Source organism: Schistocerca nitens, chromosome 4 (genome assembly GCF_023898315.1).
Source record: "Schistocerca nitens isolate TAMUIC-IGC-003100 chromosome 4, iqSchNite1.1, whole genome shotgun sequence".
Classification (NCBI taxonomy): domain Eukaryota; kingdom Metazoa; phylum Arthropoda; class Insecta; order Orthoptera; family Acrididae; genus Schistocerca; species Schistocerca nitens.
Window position 1 is genome coordinate 500,084,936 of NC_064617.1, and position 21,481 is coordinate 500,106,416.

Below are 21,481 nucleotides of genomic sequence, written 5' to 3' on the forward strand. Positions count from 1 at the left end.
GTTTGGGCTTCGTCTCAGAGTCTGCTGGCGTCCGTGATTTAAAAGGAACGTCCTTATGTTGAGAAAAACATCTTCTTAAGGCTGATTTCTTTCACACGCCTCCCTGTGAGAATTCTCCGCGCCTTGTGTACGCTCCTCCCACTGTCCATGCAGTGCTGTAATAGTCGGCACATTTATGCTTTCTAAACTATCTAAAATGACTTCTGCCAGGCCACAAGAACTCACATGTTTTCACTTGTATATTCTTGACGCTCCGTCCTAATGGCTGCAGGGGTCGATCAGTTCTCGATGCCCTTCTCATTGTCAGCCAGGCTCTTCGCAACCTGTTCCTCCTTAAGCGATCCGAGGGTGTCAGCTCAGCTCCCCATTGAGTACTTGCAGAATGGCTGCAGTGTCCTCTTCTCGGGCGCTCACGCAAGGGATCCGGCTCCCTTCTCCTCCTCGGCAACTGTGCTGCGAGGCAGATACTCGTATATCGCAACGTACTTTGTATATGTGCTCATTATGCGAGCAAACGGAAGGGGTAGCAATGGGCAGCTGTCTCTCATCCGCAGTGGCCAACCTCTTTATGGAGATAAATGGAAAAGGAGGAACTTACATCGGCCCCTGATCAACCGAAATCCTTTTCAGGTACATGGCTGACGCGTTTGTTGTACGGTCCCGCGACAGGGAAAAGGTCGTTGTTTTCTTCGACCACCTAAAATTACGCCACCCTAACAGTAAATTCACCATGTAACTGGACAACGATGTACTATTCCCATTCCTAGATGTACTAGTCAGGAGAAAGGCAGATGGTACCTTCAGTCTCAGTGTGTACCGAAAACCCATTCCTACCAACTTGTACCTGCAAGCCAGCAGTTTCCACCATCCAGCTCAGAAAAATGGTGTTCTCATAAGTGTGGTTCATCTGGCACGAATTCTGTCAGATCCAAATTACTTGCCGACTACGATCTGTGCTCTATAAAAATGAATATTCTTTTCGATATGTTCGAAAGGCACTGCGTCCTGTTGTGCCGCCAGAAGTTTCTGAAGAGGTACAAGAAGACACGGAAGAGGTTGCATATTTGCCTTATGTTGGGTTAATATCTACGAAAATCAGCAGAATTCTCTTCAGACATGACATCAAAAGCGTGTTCCATCCACCCACGAAGATTAATTATCTGCTAATTAATGTGAAGAATGACCTGGGTTTGCAGAAACCGTGTGTTTACCAGACATCTTATGAATTTGTCATGACAAACATCTGCCAGACGACTAGGACCTTTGATATCAAGTGCAAAGTACACCAAACGCACACCAGACTGAGACAGGCAACCAAGTCAGCGATTGCCGAGGGTTGTTCAGAACTAAGTCATTTTATGAGCTATAATGATACCAAGAATCTGATACAAACGTCGATATAGTGGGACAGCGTTATCAAAGAATCTTTTGAGATTAAGGTCACAGAGAAGCGCGACACCAGTTTCCAACTGAGCTGTGCCTGGAATCCGGCACTCGATCTTCTGAAGACGTAACAGATGCAGGATGAAGAATCCAGGGACACAATTATGAAGATGGATTTAGAGAAAACTGCTCAGTACATGTAACAAAGGATGCACGTAAAATGGTACCTCAGACAACAGACGCAATACCTGAGGACGTTCTACTGAGTCTCGGGAGGCAATATGAACACCAGCTGCCTGAAAATAACACTGCAGACGCTCCTGGTGGGCACGGACATCGGACAACACGCCTGACACGCCACGCCACAGTAACAGAACATCCTAATCACAGGAGGGTTTAAATGACGACAATCGGAACATAAAATGTCTAGTACGAGTTGCACTTCTTTCGGAACTTCAAGCAGGAACATTACAACGAATAATAACCACAAAGTACGTGCATAGCGTTTGTAACTGCCGCGACTTGAAGAAATCACTACAGTCGCTACTATTGGTTGGCGCATAGCACGGACAGAACGCCTGAAGCGGCGCGTACCGTAGACGGATCGGCTGGCGCAATATGGGCACAAATACCGGACTCGTTTCGACCTTGAATCAGTATCAGACACAGGCAGCACCTGAAGAAGACTGCGAGTCATGCAGTTGAATTATCGCGCAAGAAAGAGGCGAATACCGGCAGCAGTCCTGGAAAACCTGAAGAAGTAAATTTATTCTGCATCGCAACAGTAGTATAGTAAGATAGTGTAAGCCTACCCGGTTAGCCTTGCGGTCTAACGCACTGCTTTCCGGGTGGGAAGGCATGCCGGTCCCTGGAACGAATCAGCGCGGCAGATTAGTGTCGAGGTCCGGTGTGCCAGCCAGTCAGTGGATGGTTTTAAGGCGGTTTTCCATCCGCCTTGGCGAACGCGAGCTGGTTCCCCTTATTCCGCGTCAGTTACACTATGTCGGAGATTGCTACTCTAACACTTTCTCCACGTACGCGTACACCACACAAACATTAGTGTTACACTCGTCTGGTGTGAGACGTTCCCTGGGGGGGTCCACTGGGGGCCGAACGGCACAAAAACCCTGAGTTCGGTGTGGGATGGCGGTGGGGTGAGGGGACTGTAGTAGCCTGTTGTGGGGTTGTGTACCATTGTGGGTTACGTCAGGGACGAAGCCTTTCCGTCGTTTCTAGGTCCCTAGTTCAATACCATACAATACAACGCAAGGCTAACTATGTTCGATGGATTGATTATCTTACGCGAATGAACTTCAGGCAAGAAGTCAGTCGGGGCGCGTGGTATTCGTGGATGCTTATTGTCTTATGACTGGTTTTATTAATTTTAAGGAGTTGTATTTATGTATGTTAAATTTTGAACCCACAGAGCGGCGAGTGAGAACTAGGAAGTGCTTGTAACTGTGTGGCTTGACACCATACGATAAAGTCTTAACAGCTGTTCATTGGAAAGCTCCCTGTTAAAAATTCTGGGTGGCTTATGGCCATTTCACAATTTTCCTGTGAGTCTTGACTACCCTAAGTGCGATCTGAGTTAATCTGGTGTCACTAGTCGTGCCCGTTACCTGTATTGTCGAGACTTGTTGTCAGTAAGGGGAGGGAGTAAGTGTGTTTGTTGGACGCTGAGTTCCTTACTACTTTAATTAAGTGTGAAAAAAATGTTCTCTGTTCTAAATGTTTCAGCTGTAATGTTAGTTATTTGAGTTTTTGGTGAATCTCAACCGTTGAAAAGTTTTTGACGAACGTATAACTAAACGACGTTTAGCAGAGAAAGAGACAAACGTAGCAGAACTGTCGTTGGAGCTTTATCCACATTCCATTTGAATAAATGTCTAGATTACTGAAACAGGTTATATGCTGGTTGCTGAAGCGTGACTGGAGCTATGATCATTCGTGTTTGGCTTGCTCCATTGTTTTAATTGTGCTAAAGAAGTTTGGCAATTTCGGAAAGAAAATTCACATGGGGAGCAAGTAGAATATACATACGTTCTTAGAATGTGCTAATGGTTTCATTTTAGTAAATGCGTTTAGTGATGGCGTAATTTTGGTGTATTCCCTCTCAAAACACCACCATCCATGTGCATTAGTGTTCTATCCTTGCTACACGTATATAGTGCTCAGAGTAGGTGCTCAAACAGACATCCCTTCATCTACAAATATTCAGCGACTCATTGGATCACGACCTCTGAGAAAGAAGGAAAGGAGTGGAACTTTTTTTTTCATTACGGTTGCGGAGAGCGGAAGGGGAGGTATATGACTGAAGAAACGAGAATGAATGCTGACAATGCACCGGGAAGTACGGAGGCGTGTTGTGCGTGGAAGAAGTGGAGTAAACGTTTAAAGGCAAAATACTTCTGTAAAAGCGGAATAATAAAAAACACTGTACTATCATTTCTGTATTGGTGTTTAATAATGCACGTGTTTTGTATGAGATTTGCTGTAACAGTCGTGTAGTGATGGATGTTATAAAATTTAACGTCTACAGCCGTTCTTTCGATGTTATTTACTATATGACTACCAATTTCGGTGATTCAGTACACTATCTCCAGGCCTTAACTGCCACCTATGGGTTTAACTCCAGTCGTGACTAACAGCCATAATTTCATCAGTTCATAGATGTTGGCTACTGATGGAATCGTGTATATGACTGGAGTTAACCCTTTCAGAGTGAATAAAGGCCTGAAGATTGTGTACTGAATCAAGAAACTGGTCGCCATCTAATAAATAACATCGAAAGAACGACTGCAGGTGTTCAGTTTAGTACATAAGTGAACGGCCGAAGTACCTCAGACCTTCAGTTAGAAGGATACATATACAAAAAATATAATGACGAAGGACCCAGATACAGCTTAAAATTAGAAAATGAAAAAAAAAAAAAACTATAAGTGGAATCGAACACTCTAACTGGATTATTACAACGCAAAAGAGGTCATAATCTTTAGTGATAGTTGAATTCATATTACCTGCACCTTCCTTCGGGATTTAGGGTAAATCACGTGAGAGGTGCATGGCCAGAGGGGATTAGAAATGCTCCTCTCCCGAATACGAGTGCAGTGTCCTAACACTCCGCACCTCGCTTGGTATTAGCATATGAGCACTGTCGATCATTTAAAAGTATCTAATCAGCACTTTTCAAGTACCAGATGATACTGAGGACTAACATAGATTAAACCTTTCCATGCGGCAAAACGCTTGCGCTGTACCAGATTGCACTGCACTATAAAGTAATCCCTGTGAAATGTACATGATATAGCATGCGAAAGTGATACTTCAAGCCTGCAGTTTAGATAATCACAGTTACATATTCTGAGTCAGGTGAGAGAGGAATTGGCTCAGCGATTCAGCCTCAGAGTTAATTATCTTTGAAAGTGATACTCAGATCATGTTGTTGTAAAATTAGACGACAACGAGTATATTTTCCGTGAATCCCAGAAGGACGATATTTAGGAGAAATTGTGAAAAAACAACAAAAAATAAATTAGGTTTGTTTAGGTATATATTTCATACTACTTATGTATTTACAAAGGCAGTACGCCTGCAGTAATCCTCTCGCTCAGTGGATCTTGAGGATCGGAGCCGCAGCTGCGTAGGGCAGAGGAGCGGCGATGGCGGGGGCGGCGAGAGCCAGAGGGGCGGCGCGCAGAGCGGGGGCCACAGCCAAGGCGGGGGCGGCGGCGATGGCGGGGGCGGCGTAGGCCACGGGGGCGGCAATGGCTGGGGCGGCAACGGCCGCTGGTGCCACGGCCACGCCTCCCAGGTAGCCGGCCGACACGGCGGCGAACAGCAGGGGCAGGATCACCTGTAAGCGCACAGCACACGTCTCACATCGTTGTGTTCCAACATCGCTCCATACCGTTCAGATAGCTCACTCACTAGCCAGGTTTACGTTTTCCCCCTTTCCTAAATTGCTGAGTCTAAAGTCAGGATGGTTCCTTTGGTGTTGACTCTCCCGTTTCGTTTCGCATCCTTGTCCTACGCAGGTAAACTGTTTTGTCTTTACTGATGTCAACCGCGGCGTAACGTTAAATATTAATTCTTACATCTCGTATGCGCCACAGGCTTCATTGTTTCGAAACATTTGTAACAATGTTTTATTTTTCGCTTTGGGAGGCAGTGACATGAAAGTACAGAAACATATTGACACAGACAAAATTTTCAGACAAATGTTCAAAGTCTAGTCAATTTGTATATATGTAAGGCAACATCAAGTTACATGTGCGGTTTCTGTTTAACTTCCCATGTTCTTTCCAATTAATTGTTGCAAACTGAGACACGAGTTTGGTGAACGTTTGCTTCCAGATTTGTCTTTATGCAGTGTAGTAATCATTAAGTGTAACGCTTGGACGTTAGAATTTTCCTAGTGAAAGAAAATGTATACTCAGTCGAGGTTTTTCTGTTGTGTGACCATGTCATCGTAAATTTTTGTCAATCGACGATCTCGCCTTTGTTGCAACATTTGCCGAAACATCAAGTTATGCAAAATCCCTTGCGACTTAGTCACACACTCGGAACCGAGTGACAACAACCACGGTCGCTGAAGACCAGTTTCGCACAAAAAGGTGTTCCTGGACGAGGAGAAAAAGCAATAGCCGTTAAAGAAGGATTAGTTCGTTCTCATTTGTGAATTTGACTCCTTTGCAAGGGCCTTTCTGATATAAATAATATGAAAGTAGCGTAACTTAAACAACATATTTTACAAACAGGGACCAACATATGTAACTAACAATTCCCTACTTGGTAATAATAGTTGTCGGTGTTATGTTGATTGGTATTGTTGACGATGAAGTATAACGCTTTCACATCTCAGAGTGTACTATGGAAGTGGCCGTATGGCATTGTTGGCCGGGAGGCCCCCATTCGGGGGAGTTCGGCCGCCGTATTGCAAGTCCTTTTTAGTTGACGCCACTTCGGCGACTTGAGAGTCAATGATGATGAAGGACACAAACACCGAGTCCCCTACCGGGAATCGAACTCGAGCCCCCTGCATGGGAGGCGGTAACGTTACCGGTACGCTACGGAGGCGAACGTAATATGGAAGTAAAGCGAATGAAGCCGGCTGGAGGCGACTCTCCCCGGCGACTCACCAGCTTGTACATGTTGCGGGTGTTGTGTCGGCGGTGCAGACTGTGCTGACCAGAGGAAGGCCCGGGTTTATATACCTGCAGAGCCACGCCCGGCGACCGTCCGCTCGGCCTTGCTTCTTGCAGCGGACCCTGGACAGCCGAGTCCGGCGGCGCTCCCATTGTCCGGACAGCTGCCGGAGACAGCATCACACTTGTTAATCGCATTAAAAGACAATGTCGAACAGGGATTTCACGAACAGTATCTTCCAGGTCTTAAGCATATGTGGTGTCGGTTCATAAAAAGTTTTAAACCACTTGACATAAAAGTTCCACTTACGAGGTGTTGATGAAAGGTACCCACAACACAAGATGAACAGTGACGTCGAAGAAGTGTCATAGCGTGATCTGACTGCATTGAGGAATAACGCGATACAGATGCTCACAATAAGTGCAATGGTTGTATATGTTGCATACTATAAATGTAGTATAATGTCATGCAGCAGGTAGATGACCATTGTTATAATAATCTGTAATTCTGTGTACAGGCTGACTGGATCGCAGTGGTGAAAGTCAAATATCGGGCAAGGAATAATTTTATTGCTCATATGACGAGTTTCGGGCTACTAATTTGTGAATGTTTGTTTTCGTACAACCGGAAACGTATATATACGTGCAGCAATTGTTCTTGGACAACTGATGATGGCTAATTCCGTAGACCTTCATATGAGCAATAACGTCATACCTTGACAAATGTTTGACTGTTACTATTGGGACCCAGAAAGCCCTTATGCAGAACTACAGATTAATTTACTACTTTTTAATGAGCGAATTTCTCACCATGGGATCTACATTTGCGACGGACAATTTTATTCTTACTTTTCAATTCTTTTCCCCAGCAGTAGGAAGCTTTTAATTGTGAGGGTGAATTCTCTCCTTTATTTTTAATACCCAAAGTCTCGAGGAATGCTGATTTATTATTGCGTTTTCTTGTCTCTTTGTTATGAAACGGTCACGTAATTCACGATTTATGATATCCTGAAAATTATTTTGCTTTGACGAATGATGCTTTTAGTCTGTTTCCGAAGTTTCGTAACACAATGTTTCTCTTTATCTGTTGTAATTTTGAGGTGCGGTATCATATCAACTGCTAAGCTAGGACGACACAGAACAGGATGATCAACATTGCCGTATTTTCCCTAGGTTATTTTGAAAATATCTTAAACATATCAGCCCGATATCCTTCTGGGAAATTTGTTCGTTTCCTTGGGGTTGATGGCCGATAAGATGAACCGTTGCTCCCCAGGAAATCCGCCACTCGTAACACTGCTTCATCTCTCAGCCATGACACTATCACTTCCTTCGTCTGGTGCCTCCTCATCTAATGCCTCTTCATCTATTACAAGTGTAGTAAACTCTGTTATTTTAGCGTCATCTTCTGTCAACTGTTTGGCCGAGCGGTTCTAGGCGCTTCAGTCCGGAACCGCGCTGCTGCTACGGTCGCAGGTTCGAAACCTGCTTCGGGCATCGATGTGTGCGATGTCCTTAGGTTAGTTAGGTTTAAGTAGTTCTAAGTCTAGGGGACTAGTGACCTCAGATGTTAAGTCCCATAGTGCTTAGAGCCATTTGAATTTTTTCTGTCAACTGTTGCTTTAGTTGTTCACAAATAATACGCACTTCTCCTGTAGGTATATCTTGGCAATAACAAAATATTGCGCGTACAAGTTCCAGCATGGAACACTTACTAACTTTGTAAACATACATCCACACCGCAAAGATAATGTGATCTACTCTAACAACAAACACAGTCCGGACGTATTGTAACATGGCCTTGCTTGCAGAACGATACATAAATGGAGGACGTTAGTAGAGAGGTGAAATCGATTACTACCGCAGCTGCTCCTCCTTCTCCCGTCAATACCGGTGCAGCACAGCAGCTAAAACCTCACAATGAGTTTTCCTTTCTAGTCAGTAACAAGACCTTTCCTTGTGAGCTATTGAGCGAGGTGGCGCAGTGGTTAGCACACTGGACGCGCATTTTGGAGGACGATGATTCAAACCAGCATCCGGCCATCCAGATTTAGGTTTTCCATGATTTCCCTAAATCGTTTCAGGCAAATGGTGGGATGGTTCCTTTGAAAGGGCAAGGCTGATTTCCTCCCCCATCATTCCCTAACCCGAGCTTGTGCTCCGTCTCTAATGACCACGTTGTCGACGGGACGTTAAACGCTAATCTCCTCCTCCTCCACCTTGTCAGCTTCTTCAGTCGTCGGCGTCTACTTTGTAATACTTGTTCCCAGTTATTACGTTTATATGGACACTTGCCGAAGATATTTTTAAATAGTACTTTTTTCGTGCGTGTTAATGGTTACTTTAGGTACAATATTACTGAGTTAACGGGATAAGACCTCACAAATGGTTGAAATGGTTCTGAGCGCTATGGGACTTAACAGCGGAGGTCATCAGTCCCCTAGAACTTAGAACTACTTAATCCTAACTAACTTAAGGACATCACAAACATCCATGCCCGAGGCAGGATTCGAGCCTGCGACCGTAGAGGTCGCGCGGTTCAAGACTGAAGCATCTAGAACCGCTCGGCCACTCCGGTTGGATAAGACCTCACAAACTAATGCCCTAACTACGAGGTTTCACGGAGGCACATGGTGCCAATAAGACTGACCTATTATCAGCCCTCCAAACTTAGCACAATGAGTCATAATTCGATCTCGCGGCTGCCATATACCGCAATCATTGATAAATCGAAACAACTTTCCCTAAGAGAATGTTCACAACAGCTTCGAAAACTGCAATAGAATCGTAAACCAAGGTAACGCCAGGTCGACATGTACTCACAGAACTTTCCATTCTTCTTTCTGTCCAGAATTGTACTTCCATTACAGCCACACAATAAGACGGCAAAAATCAGAGGACACCTCCTAATATGGTGTCGGACCTCGTTTTGCCCAGCGTAGCGCAGCAGGACGTGGCATGGACTCAACAAGTCGTTGGAAGTTCTCTGCAGAAATATTGAGCCATGGTACCTCCATAGCCACTCATAATTGTGAAAGATTTTCTGGGGCAGGATTTTGTGTACGAGCTGACCTCTTGATCATGTCCCATAAATGTTCGATTGGATTCACGTCGGGTCGTCTGAGTAGCCAAACCATTCGCTCGAACAGTACAGAATGTTCTTTAACCGAATCACGGACACTTGTTGCCCAGTGACATGCCCCCCTGTCATCCACAAAATTTCCATCGTTGTTTGGGTATATGGCAGCCACGGATGGTATCCAAGTAGCCGAATGTCCAGAGGACCCAGTTAATTCTCTGTAAATACAGACCACACCATTATGGAGCCACCATCAGCTTGCACTCATCTGATAACACCACGGCTTTCCCGTTGTCTAGGGTCCAATCGATATAGTGCTGTTAGCATAGGCATTCGGGATGGTCGTCAGCTGCCACAGCCCATTAACGCCAAATCTCGCCTCGCTGTCCTAACGTATACGTTCGTCGTACGTCCCACATTGATTTCTGTGGTTATTCCATACAGTGTTGCTTGTTTGTTAGCACTGACAACTCTGCAACAACACCGCTGCTCTCGGTCGTTAATCGAAGGCCGTGAGCCACTACGTAGTCCGTGGTGAGAGATAATGCCTGAGGTATAGTATTCTCAGCACACTCTTGACACTGTGGATCGCGGAATACTGCATACCCTAACTATTTCCGAAATGGAATGTCGTATGCGTCTATCTCCAACTACCATTCCGGGTTCAAGGTCTGTTAATTCCCATCGTGTGGCCATAATCACGTCGGAAACCTTCTGATGTGAATCACCTGAGTACAAATTCAGATCTGTCGAAAGACTATGCTTTTGTACCTTGTGTACGCGGTACTACCTTCATCTGGACTCAGACTTATAGCTATCCCTCGACTTTTTTCAACTCAGTGTAAGATTGTAGAAACTGCAGGAATTGCCCCCCCCCCCCCCCTGCCCCCAAAATCCCCCAATCTCAAAGGAGTATACAATTAACCACTCTCTCTCCTAAATCTCTGATGTGACAAGCAGGTAGATTCTATAAACCAATTTCTTTTCTGTTTGTGTTGTGGTTTAGTACGTCAACCACATAGTTCAAGAGCTTAGGAAGAAAGGTTTTTCAATGACTTCCGACAGTCGCTCTGGTGATGAGACAGGTCTTCTCATTCCAATATAACGGTGAGTGTATCAGTTGTGGAGTTACTCACAAGCATTTATATCCAAGAGGGATGGTGGTCAGCCATCTGGAAAACATAGTAGCTCGCGGGTATCAAGATGTAAAGTTTCTAATAACTGTGACGGCATTCAAACAGAATGGTAGCAATATAAGATAGTATTCCAGCTCATATATTAGGAGGAAATCATTATTGGCGATTTGAGACAAGTTTTCATGTAGTGTTTAATCACCTGAAACATGAATATTGCACCAGCCAAAAATGCGATCGTAGTTGAAACTGGCGCAGTTCGTTAAATACATGGACTCTAGAATTCCGACACCGCGGCACCGCGTTGGATAATTCGCTGACGGAGGTAAAGGCTGGCTTAAAAATTATATTTCTTTTGGACGATGCTGATATTTTCCACGCCGTATTCCTCGAAATACGCACGTCACTGGAAAGCTGAAAGTTGTTTGTTGCTAAAATACTCTCCCTCGTCATTCTGTTTTATTTCCATTAAATTCTCTTGTGTCAACAGTTATTTGTCGAGAACACTTCGACCATCTCTTTGTGGTTGTAACGACCACCTTTTTTGTAAGTTTCCGTCCAAGTTTAAAAAAGTGACGCGTGCTGCGGAAGTTGCACACCACGTGCTTACGTGTATCAGTTGTACATCTGGCGGTGTAGTATTAGCAGTTTGTAGATATTCTGCAACATGTGGTTGTTTGCAAGGATTACCGAAGTGAACATCTACATACACACTCCGCGAGCCACCGTACGTTGTGTGGCGGAGGGTCCCCTGTTCCACAACTAGTCGCTTCCTTTCCTGTTCCACTTGAAGATAGAGAGAGGGAAAAACGACTCTCTACATGGCGCCGTATGAGTCTAATTTCACGTATCTTATCTTCGTGGTTCCTAAGCGGAGTGTATGTTGGCAGCAGTAGGATTGTTCTGCGGTCAGCTTCAAATGCCGATTCTATAAACTTTCTCAGTATTGAAACTTCCTGGCAGATTAAAACTGTGTGCCGGACCGAGACTCGATCTCGGGAGCTTTGCCTTTCGCGGGCAAGTGCTCTACCATTTGAGCAACCCAAGCACGACTCAGACTCCGTCCTCACAGCTTTACTTCCTCCAGTACCTCGTTTCCTATCTTCCAAACTTTAAAGAAGCTCTCGTGCACAGTATCCTACTCATCTGCATTAACGTTTAATTTTATACTTTATGAGCCAGCTGTGATTCATCACACCAACCAAAAATTTTGCATATTTGTTTGCCTTTTCAGCTGTAAAAATACGCCCTATGCTCCAACATTGTCTGTGTTTCTAAAAGATCCGCAGGTTGAAGATAAATTTTCATTTTAATCGTTTAATGACATCAAATAATATGGTAACTGTCTGAGCATCGCAAAGTAAATACGTCTGTACATTAATAAAGTTTAACCAGCCTCTTGTGAAGAGCAGGCTATAGGTTTCGTTTACAAGCACGAGTACTTTATCTGAATTTTAACCATCAGATTTATGGCCCAAAATGAAAACTTGTCTTATAAAGAAAAATAATAATATGTTGTAGCCTGTATAATTACTTTTTCGCCGTTTACCTGTGATGAATTAACTTCCGTGATGATGACGAATTTGTGTGGCAGGGACAATAATGTGAGACAAATGTAGGCAAGGGTAATTCTATAAGGATTTTACCACCAGAAAACCGTGACTGGGTGTAGTGATTAAATGCATGACAGCTGCTGAAATGTGGGCATAGGTTACTGGAAGAGTGTCACAAAGAATCGTTGGAAACAGATTACTGTATGAAGTTTGCCATGCGTTGTTTACCGGTGACACTCTAACTCATGTTAGTGTGGTGTACAGGCAGCGTCATCTGGGACATCGAGTGACATTCTATGGTGTTCTGCGATCAGTTACACGTCTGTTTGTGCAGTGAGATCGACTTCAGCATGTTCTTAGACGGACCTGATGGAAGATGACAGGAACCGGCTATTCTCGAAAGCCATAGTTCCCTACTCTAAGAATAATATGTGGAGAGCTATTGAAAATCATAACTGGTCTGCATTGGTAATTGTTGGGTAGAGCTGTTGTCATACCCTTCCTGGGCAACATACCAAATGGTGTATTTTGGCAGGATAACGTTGATACATTTTCGTGCACAGCGTTCAACCAGCGACTTTCACAAACTGACACAGCGTGTGTTTCAAGCATGACAAGAAATTCCTCAAGCTGCATTCCTAGGTCATTATCGTTCATGCCACGACGACTAGAAGAATGTATTCGTGGCAGTGGGGACCACACTTCATACTGATATGGTGGACATCAGTTCCAAAATGAATGAAAGTTTAATCATTTAATACTAGTCATGAACATCTCCACAAAATCTGGTAAATATTTTACTGGTGTTTCATGGTGTAACAACTTCTATTTACCTCAGTGTGTAATGAATGCAAGAACAAGTTTCATTTTATGTGATAGCTGCATAGGGACATTTTTATTTTCCTGACAAGTGGTTTTGATGCCAGAATAAGTTCTAGAATTCGGTTCAAAAGAAAGACGAGTGATGCAACTTTTCCTGTAGGTCACAGTCGCAGATCAGAAACGATCTCCCTCGTTTCGATAAGTGTGATGAACCACTTAACAACTAGCTCATTGACAGCATTACTTCTCCAGTACATTGCAGACTGGTGTGTTCTGTCGCTGGAGCAGCCTCGGACTTTTCTCTTGTCTTCTTGGCAGCTCACCAGGCAGCTGCTGGCGAGACTGTAAGGTAAGCGGCGTGGGTGTGACTAACTTGACGCCAGCTGTCCCTGTCACTCATCACGTGGGGGTCGTCGACTGCTCAGAGTAACAAGTGGATAAATGCTCCTGTCGGAGCATAAAAAAGGCAAAGATGTTCGTGTTTAAAAGATTGACTGAAAAGTGGGTATCAGATTCCTCATTCTATCTTCCTTAGTGCTTTTCAAAATTTTTCCAACAATTATGGTATGCGAATGTATTCGCCCTCTTTTATACTGACAGAGTACGTGACAGAGGCAGAGGGAAAGGGGTGGAATGGTAATAAATACTGGAAGATAGTTGACAGTAGTTGTGTTATAGAAAGAGCAAAGGAGACAATGGCAGTGTGAGAGAAAGAGGGGCACAGTGGCAGTCGAACAGAGCTAACAGTGAAAGAAGTGTGTTAGAAAAAGAGTGAAGGAGACAGAGCCAGGAGTGATTCACAGAGGGAAGGATAAAGTGGGTTGGAGCTAGTGATAATGAGTGAGAGAGTCTATGTCAGTGACAGCGAGGAAGAATTAGTAGCAGTGAGAAGATACAGCAGCTATTCCAAGGAATGAATGAGATAGTAGCAGTGACACAGCGACACAAAGAGACAAAAAAATGAGTTGGGGTAACTGAGTGATAATAGGGAAGTGAGAATGGTTGGGTACGAACGACTTACAGCGATGGACTAGTAAGTGTGAGCAAGTTACACTTATTGTAGTTTGTGGGAGTTAGAGCTGACTCGCAAGTTAAAAGGATCGCAAATGAGTTCGCAATCCAAATTGTCTGAGGAAATTTTTGAAGGTGCTAAGGAAAGTAGAATAAGGAAGTTGGTATCCTACTTTTCAGTCAGTTTTTTACTACACAGGAGCATATTCGTCTTTTTGAGCTCTGATAGGAGAATTTTACCTCTGGCTCCATACTTTTCTGTGCGAAGGTATTCGATTTGCTGTTCTGTTTTTAATAACGTTCTTGTAACCCGTTAGCTAACAGTTCGAATATCTCGGCATTACCGAGAAGTTTACGGTACAATACCTATTTCTTTACTTCACCTGCCAGTCGTAAGTAGATACACGGAGTGTAACCTCGTTTGACGAAACTTTCACTGCGGAGGTAGAGCTAGCATTATCAATGAACTCAGTTACGTCCTCTGTTGACTTGCCAGGAATATGGTGTTGTTAAAGCGTCGGCTGAAGCTGGCCGTTGTGGCCGAGCGGTTCTAGGCGCTTCAGTCTGGAACGGCGCGACCGTTAAGGTCGCAGGTTCGAATCCTGCCTCGGGCATGGATGTGTGTGACGTCCTTAGGTTAGTTAGGTTTAAGTAGTTCTAAGTTCTAGGGGACTGACGATCTCAGATGTTAAGTCCCATAGTGGTCAGAGCCATTTGAGCACCGGCTGAACGATCGAAAGAAGAAGAGAAGGGTACACATGCTGCCGCCTTGACTTGCTCAGATCCTGATTCTGACTACTGAACCACAGCTTGTAAAACATTTACCTGTCCGCGTAACTCCTCCTCTTTCTGCTGTTATTGAAATTTATCTCTGAAGATACTTGTTCATACTCCGTTAGATTGAGAGCAATCTCACTCGTAGTAACAGAACGTGTGTCTGGCATTGTGCATAATTTACTACTGCTGTTTACGACAGCAAAAAGTAAAAATAGAGAACCTGTGCCTCCAACATGTAAACTATAATTATACACTGTTCCTTCTGGCGTATCGTCGCCCAAAGACACTCAGAACAGTCTTGTCCCACGTGCCTAACTCGCCTACAGGTGAATGACACAGCCTTGGTGAATGTCAACTCATGTCCAAACAGGTTACAAAATTTACACCGGAATTGTGCTTTGTTCAGTACGTTATGACAGCATACGCAACGGACTCTCAGAGACTGTAGGTGCGATCCGAAAGGAAGTCTTGAGTGACCTCCCAGCTGTCTCCTCTCCCCTGAAGTCTAGCAGTGTATTTACTCCAAGCGGCCACGGCCCTAGGTGTCTACGGATGCTAAACGTCTCGCCCATGTCAGAGAATGTCCTACAGGCGTCCATCTTCCGGTGTCTGGACGGCTCTCTCTCTTTTTTTTTTATGGGACTTAACATCTATGGTCATCAGTCCTCTAGAACTTAGAACTACTTAAACCTAACTAACCTAAGGACATCACTCAACACCCAGTCATCACGAGGCAGAGAAAATCCCTGACCCCGCCTGAAATCGAACCCGGGAACCCGGGCGTGGGAACTCTCTCTCTCTAGTCTTACGCTTCACGTCATGCACAAAGCGCAGTCAATGAGTTGTGTGACCTGTCTGTGTCTTTCATTCATCGTCTGGAGTCGGCTGGATTTCTTGTCTGGCCGTGTAATGCAGCACACACCTTTGAATATCTGTAATCTGCAATTGGTACCTTCTGGAACACCGACACAGCGTTTAGTTCTGAGGAGATATCCAGAATATTTCACTTGAATTCTTACGAAATAGTTTTATGACCTAAAATGAGGGAATACTAGTATGAAGTGAAGTGAATTATTAATCGACTTTAGCTTGTAAAATGAGGTTTTCTCCATTAATCTAGAATGAATTAACTAATGTTGTTGTTGATGATGATGATGATGATGAAGATGATAATGGACGTGAAACATGTGGCTTTGTTTATCTGCTATATTGTATTTTTTATTTAATAGAGAATATGGTGTCGTTGATAGCGAGTATAAATTTTAAACACACAATGACGTAGACTTTCAGTATAGCAGCAGAGACGTATGCTAATAATACTTTAGAGAAACTGAGTGCCTGGCCGGATAACTGCTGCTACAAATGAAACATGCATGGTGGGCAAAATTAAACTAACTCGGAAAATATGTGCAATATTGACGCGGAATTTGTCCTTGTTACTGAAAAGGAGAGCTTCCCACCACAGAGAATGCCGTAAACCGTGATTTTACTGCAGAAATCGCCTCCTGTCACATGCCTGCACACATCTCCTGCATGCTCTGTCCATCGTACTTCGATGTGCCATTATGTTCGAGTGAAAGGAGTAGTCATATTTAGTGTTCATCTGCGGCATTATGCATCGTAAAACCCACATCAGTACTTTGAAAAGCGAGTGTATGAAGATTTAGTGCGCGATGTCTGGTGCCTTAGATGTCTTCATTACAAACAGGCGCGAACATTTCGTTTCACTTAACGAAGAGAAGAGTGTCAGTGACAATTAGCCGTTATAGCAACACTAACTCTTGAGTGCGAATAGGAATATCAGAAGGCATTTCTACTTCGACAAGAAACATTTTTCAGATTACGTTAGACATCCATAGTTAAACATCTGATTCGTAGCTTAAATGCAGATGGACAACCTTCAAGACAGTAGTACAAAACGCCTCAGACCGGCATGTTGTCAACAATGTTGTGAGGAATGGAAAAGAATACTCGTAGAGCTGCACCGATAACTTGTTTGTGGCGTATTTTGTAACGACAGGCGTCATTGTTCGCGTTTCTACTAGCCGCTATTATTCAATATCCGCGAAACCCATTTCTAAAAAGCAAACAAACCTGCAACAATCTAAGCTGCTCTTCTTTGTATACTCTCGATACCATTTTTTTCCTCTCTTAGGAAGAATCCTTTCCATTGACGAATCGATGTACTCTGAAAATAATAAGTTTGCCTTTTAACTCACTTGCGACAGGGGCTTTTCGACCCTCTCACTTCAGTTTCGCACGTTTTATTAGTCAATTATGTGATATGCTTTATTAAATCTTGCATTCTGTGGCTGCCCCTGTTTTAGATTATCAAGCGCAATAAGTCTCTCAGAAAACCATATAATTCAGAGTAGATGCTCAAACAGACCTCCCTTCATCTGTAAAAATTTAGCGACTCGATGCTTCGTGCTTGTGTGAATTCTTCGCACTATAGCTGCTCCCCAGTTACAAGAGCAGCACGGAAGCGCTCAATCTGTCCTTCCACATTTATCGACAGAGCAGAATAAACGTAACTGCAGTTACCTGTTAAGCGGGTGCTATACGTAGTGGCTACAACATAATGATCCTAAATAAACGCAGTGAACATGAGAGGGCAAGTCTGATTGATGGTACTAATCGCCAGAGCCAATGGCAGAGGACGTAATGGGAGCTGACTTCTCATGTAGTTGATGATACAGTTTGAAACAGTACCTTGGCCGATTTGACTAAGTGAATTCGCATGGTAGCAAGAGAACTGCATACCACGAAAGAAGCAGCGACAGCAAAGGACAGGTTGAATTTTGCTTACTTTGGCGGAGCGGTAGAGAAGGAGCGGAAGGAGTGCAACTGAAGAAACGGGAGTCAATTCTGACAATGGACCTTGAAATATGGAGAGGTTTAGTGCATGGAAGACAATGGGGCAAACGTCCGAAGGCAAAATGTATCTGTAAATACGGAAAAATTAAAAAATATAGTAATACTGCCTCCTCATTTCTGTGTTGATATTAAATAATTGCACATGCTTTGTATGAGACTTTCTGCAATTGATGTGTAGGGATTAAGGAGCCAGATACAACTTAAAATGAGAAAATGAAAAAATACATCTAGATGTGGAATCCAACTCTGTAATTAGTTTATTACTAAGCAAAAGACTTCGTATTGTTTAGTGATAGTCGAATTCGGTGATTTAGGTTAAATCATAGGAGAGATACATCTGTATGGCCAGAGGGAATTAGAAATGCCCCTCTACCGAATACGAGTTCTGTGTCTTACCACTCCACACCTCGCTTCGTATCAGGCCATCTGCATCGTCGAATTTAAACGAATATCTAATCAGCACTTTTACAGTACTAGACAATGCTGAGGACTAAGATACTGTAGATCAAACCTTTCTACATGGTAAACACTATACACTGTACCAGGTCTCGACGAACAATAATACATGTGAAATGTACGAGTATCTGATACACGGCGCGGAAGTGGTTTTGCATGTCTGCAGTTTCGGTAATTAGAGTCAAATAATCTGTATCTATGTTGTGCTCTGTTCCTTTAGGTTTTCTTTTAGGTAAGTAGTTCTATGAAGAACAATTTACCGCCTCAAAAAGACGTTTTCCTCCTTCGGCAACACTTTCTGATGCCTGAGAGCGATTTGATTTTTTTTTTGTTTAAAAATTTCTTGCGACACCAAATTGCAGCTAGTATTTCTTTGTATTCCGCTGTGCTATGACGATTTTTCCAGATATGCAGACATGCAGTGTCAATAATATTGATAAAATATTGCCGGCCGGAGTGGCCGAGCGGTTAAAGGCGCTACAGTCTAGAACCGCACGACCGCTACGGTCGCAGGTTCGAATCCTGCCTCGGGCATGGATGTGTGTGATGTCCTTAGGTTAGTTAGATTTAAGTAGTTCTAAGTTCTAGGGGACTTATGACCACAGCAGTTGAGTCCCATAGTGCTCAGAGCCATTTGAACCATTTTTGATGAAATATTGTTCTTGCTTTCCAAATGATTATCATCCATTCGACTGTAAGGTGAGAGATGAGTCAGCGATTCAACTTCAGATTTAACCTTTGAAAGTGATAGCTCACAACTTATTGTTGAAACTTCACTACAGTGTGTATTCTTCCCTGAAACCCAGAACAATGTTTTTCAGGAGATTTTGTGAAAAATAAAACAAAACAAGTCAGGTTTGTTTGGTTGTATATTTCTTATTATTTATGTATTTACAAATGGCAGTACGCCTGTAGTAATCCTCTCGTTCAGTGGATCTTGAGGATCGGTGCCGCAGCTGCATAAGGCAGTGGAGCGGCTATGGCGGGGGCGGCGAGAGCCAGGGGGGCGGCGCGCAGAGCGGGGGCCACGGCCAAGGCAGGGGCGGCGGCAATAGCGGGGGCGGCGTAGGCTACGGGGGCGGCGATGGCGGGGGCGGCGACGGCCGCTGGCGCCACGGCCACGCCTCCCAGGTAGCCGGCCGACACGGCGGCGAACAGCAGGGGCAGGATCACCTGTAAGCACACAGCACGCGTCTCACATCGTTGTGTTCCAAAATTGTTGTACAGTTGGCATTGTGAAAAAAAAATTCCTGGAAACTAAGAAAATTGTGCAATACTAGGAAGCCTATGGTTATTTGTAAACTGCGTCGATTCTGTTATTAGAATAACTTCATAATTCCAGGAAAATTAGCTGCAAAGAACCTATTCACTTTGTGTGGCTGTGATACATAAAGGAATAATTTTGCCAACTCTGGAGTTCAAGGAGAAATTTGTGAGTGGTACAGACAAGTAGGATCACACATGAGCAAACGCAAATAAATCAATTGATTGAGTGTTTCGAGGCATTTGTAACAATGCCTTTATTTTTGACGTTTGGAGGAAATAGCTTGTGAACACCGTAACATAATAACAGACACAACTTTAAGAGAATTGATGCGAGATCTAGTGAATTTGAAGAAAGAAATGTGAGGCAATATCAGATTGCTAGTGCTCTTTCTGTTTAATTTTTCGTATCATTAGCAAGACTTATTACAAAATGAGATACGAGTCAGGTGAGCGTTTCCTTCAAGATTCATTTTTATGCAATTTGATAATCTGTTAATGTAAAGATGGTAAGTGAAAATTTTTCTAGATGAAGAAGATTTGTATTCAGTGAAGGTTTTCTCGGTATGTGACCATGTCGTCATGGATTTTTATCAATAATCGTTTCCGCCTTTGTTGCAACCGTGACCGAAGCGTCAAGTTATAAAACTACACTGCGTCTCAATCACATACTAGGGAAAGTTTGACTGTACAGGTTGGTCAGAAAATGTGTGAAATGCTTGTAGGGATGTTACAGGGCAGGATGTACTGAGACATAAATGTTAAGAAAGAAATTCGATACGTTGCGCCGTTTCCGAGTTATTTAGCCTTGAGTTTAGCCTATCAGATCGTCGCGAGCGTAAATTTAAGTTTCAGCTAACGAGACAGAGCACTCGTTGGGCAACACGGCCGGCAGGCCGCTTGAATGCGAGTGCGCGAAGCCCCGATTGGCTAACTTCTATGCTAAATAACCCCGAAACGGAGCAACGTATTAAATTTCTTTCTTGACATTTATGTCTCAGTACAACTGCCCTGTAACATCCCTACAAGCATTTCACACATTTTCTCACCACCCTGTATATAGCAACGGTCGCTAAAGAGCACGTTCGCAAAAAAAGTATGTTCCTGAAGCGGAAAAAAGAAAGCGCCATTAAAAAAAGAAACTGTTCTGTCTCATTTCTCAATTTGACAGTCCTCCAAGGGCCGTTATGACGGAAATAAGACCAAAGTAATCTAACTTATACAATGTATTTTACAATAGGGGACCAAAACATTTAACGAACATTTCACTGCTTGGTAATAATAGGAGTTGTCGCCATTATGTTGATTAGTATTGAGATTCACGTGTACGCCTGCGACTATCTCTAATATGAAAGTGAAATAAAGCTAATGAAGGCTGCAGGAGATGAGGCTGCTTGCGACTCACCAGCTTGTACATGTTGCGTGTGTTGTGTCGGCGGTGCAGACTGTGCAGACCAGAGGAGGGTCCGGGTTTATATACCTGCAGAGCCACGCCCGGCGACCCTCTGCACGGCCTTGCCTCCTCCAGCGGACACTGGAGAGTCCGGTCCAGCGGCTCTCCAATTGTTTGCAGAGCTGCCGTAGACAGCATCTTACTTGTTAATCACATTAAAAGACAGTGTCGGGTAGGGCTTTCACGTACAGGATCTCCCAGGTCATAAGCGTGTATGGTGTCCGTACATTAAAAATTTTAAACCAGTGGACATGAAAGTTGTACATAGGTTGGCGCCGATGAAAGGTGCCCACAATACAATATGAATAGTGGCCTCAAAAATGTGTCATGACGTGATCTGACTGCACTGAGGAATAACGCGATACAGATGCTCACAATGAGCATAATGGTTGTATATGTAGCATACTATAAGTGTGGCATAAAGTCATTCAGCTGGTAGACGACCATTGTTATAACAATCAGTAGTTCTGTATACAGGCTAACTGGGTCGCAATGGTGAAAATCAAACATCAAGCAAGGAAAGATAT

At 43.7% G+C, this 21,481-nt stretch overlaps 2 protein-coding genes across 4 annotated transcripts in view; both read right to left on the bottom strand.

Annotated features, from left to right (window-relative positions):
- The window catches only part of LOC126251571 (cuticle protein 16.5-like), a 69,240-nt gene extending 62,685 nt beyond the window's left edge, over positions 1 to 6,555 (bottom strand). The window contains exons 1-2 of one of the 2 annotated variants that reach the window (XM_049952092.1): positions 6,525 to 6,555; positions 4,919 to 5,239 (exon numbers count right to left, since the gene is read on the bottom strand). In XM_049952092.1, coding sequence (XP_049808049.1) covers positions 4,994 to 5,239; positions 6,525 to 6,536 — 258 coding nt within the window. In that variant the 5' untranslated portion in view covers positions 6,537 to 6,555 and the 3' untranslated portion in view covers positions 4,919 to 4,993. Of the gene's footprint in view, positions 1 to 4,918; positions 5,240 to 6,524 lie in introns of those variants that run through there. The other variant, XM_049952095.1, reaches the window with a different exon arrangement.
- Positions 1 to 20,945, bottom strand: part of LOC126251569 (cuticle protein 16.5-like) — a 51,444-nt gene extending 30,499 nt beyond the window's left edge. Inside the window, exons 1-2 of one of the 2 annotated variants that reach the window (XM_049952089.1) lie at positions 20,907 to 20,945; positions 19,090 to 19,411 (exon numbers count right to left, since the gene is read on the bottom strand). In XM_049952089.1, the coding sequence (XP_049808046.1) occupies positions 19,166 to 19,411; positions 20,907 to 20,918 (258 nt within the window). In that variant the 5' untranslated portion in view covers positions 20,919 to 20,945 and the 3' untranslated portion in view covers positions 19,090 to 19,165. Of the gene's footprint in view, positions 1 to 19,089; positions 19,412 to 20,906 lie in introns of those variants that run through there. The other variant, XM_049952088.1, reaches the window with a different exon arrangement.
- Between the last annotated feature and the right edge of the window lie 536 nt (positions 20,946 to 21,481).